The sequence below is a fragment of the Streptopelia decaocto genome (genome assembly GCF_964273445.1).
Source record: "Streptopelia decaocto genome assembly, contig: HAP1_SCAFFOLD_75, whole genome shotgun sequence".
NCBI lineage: Eukaryota > Metazoa > Chordata > Aves > Columbiformes > Columbidae > Streptopelia > Streptopelia decaocto.
Window position 1 is genome coordinate 350,145 of NW_028116137.1, and position 1,331 is coordinate 351,475.

General features: G+C 54.2%; 1 protein-coding gene across 1 annotated transcript; it reads right to left on the minus strand.

The window, feature by feature from the left end:
• On the minus strand, positions 1 to 933 carry LOC309452348 (olfactory receptor 14A16-like; the record flags this gene model as incomplete). The annotated part of the gene is made up of 1 exon (XM_082076987.1): positions 1 to 933. One exon carries the CDS (start codon positions 931 to 933, stop codon positions 1 to 3), a length of 933 nt encoding a protein of 310 aa, XP_081933113.1.
• Between the last annotated feature and the right edge of the window lie 398 nt (positions 934 to 1,331).

The window sequence follows — 1,331 nt, forward strand, 5'->3', positions numbered from 1 at the left end:
TTATTGCTTTACAAAATAATAAGATATGAGTTTCCACAGGGCATCCTTGAGCTCCTGGTTCCTCATGCTGTAGATGAGGGGGTTCACTGCTGGAGGAACCACCGAGTACAGAACAGACACCACCAGGTCCAGCCATGGGGAGGAGATGGAGGGGGGCTTCAGGTAGGCAAAGATGGCAGTGATGAGGAACAGGGAGACCACGGCCAGGTGAGGGAGGCAGGTGGAAAAGGCTTTGTGCCGTCCCTGCTCAGAGGGGATCCTCAGCACGGCCCTCAAGATCTGCACATAGGAGAAAAGAATGAACAAAAAACACCAGAGGTCAAACAATACACTAACTACCATAAGCCAAATTTCCCTGAGGTAGGAGTGTGAGCAGGAGAGCTTGAGTATCTGGGGGATTTCACAGAAGAACTGGCCCAGGGCATTGCCCTTGCACAGGGGCAGTGAAAATGTATTGACCGTGTGCAGCAGAGCATTGAGAAACCCAGTGGCCCAGGCAGCTGCTGCCATGTGGACACAAGCTCTGCTGCCCAGGAGGGTCCCGTAGTGCAGGGGTTTGCAGATGGCAACGTAGCGATCATAGGACATGACTGTGAGGAGACAATACTCTGCTGTGATCAAGAAGAGAAACAAACAGTGCTGTGTCTCACATCCCAAGTATGAGATGGCCCTGGAATCCCAGAGGGAATTGGCCATGGACTTGGGGACAGTGGTGGAGATGCAGCCCAGGTCAAGGAGGGCGAGGTTGAGCAGGAAGAAGTACATGGGGGTGTGCAGGTGCTGGTCCCAGGCTATGGTGGTGATGATGAGGCCGTTGCCCAGGAGGGCAGCCAGGTAGATGCCCAGGAAGAGCCAGAAGTGCAAGAGCTGCAGCTCCCGTGTGTCTGTGAATGGCAGGAGGAGGAACTGGGTGATGGAGCTGCTGTTGGACATTGGCTGCCTGTGCAAGGAGGAAAAGATAGTGAAGGTTTAGATGACACTTCTCTGGGAATAATCAAAACCATTTCCCACAGACCCTCACACCCTGTCACACAAAGAGACACTTTTCTTTTTCCAGGAGAACGTCCTGGCTGAAGCCCTCGTTGGTGCTTGATGAGTGTGCAATGAAGAGCAGGGTCTCTGCCCAGGGGTTCCTGAGGAGTCAGCCTGACCCTGTGTGATTGGGTGGGCAGGGGCCAGTCCTGGGGTTCAGCATTGTCAGATGGAACCGCTCCTGGTGCAGAAGGGACTGTCAGCATCTGTACCCCCAGGCCTGAGAAACTGAGTTGGAGAGGTTTGGTGTTTCTACAGCTCCTTCTCCCCTCCCACCCTGGCGAGTGTTGTTGGGTGTC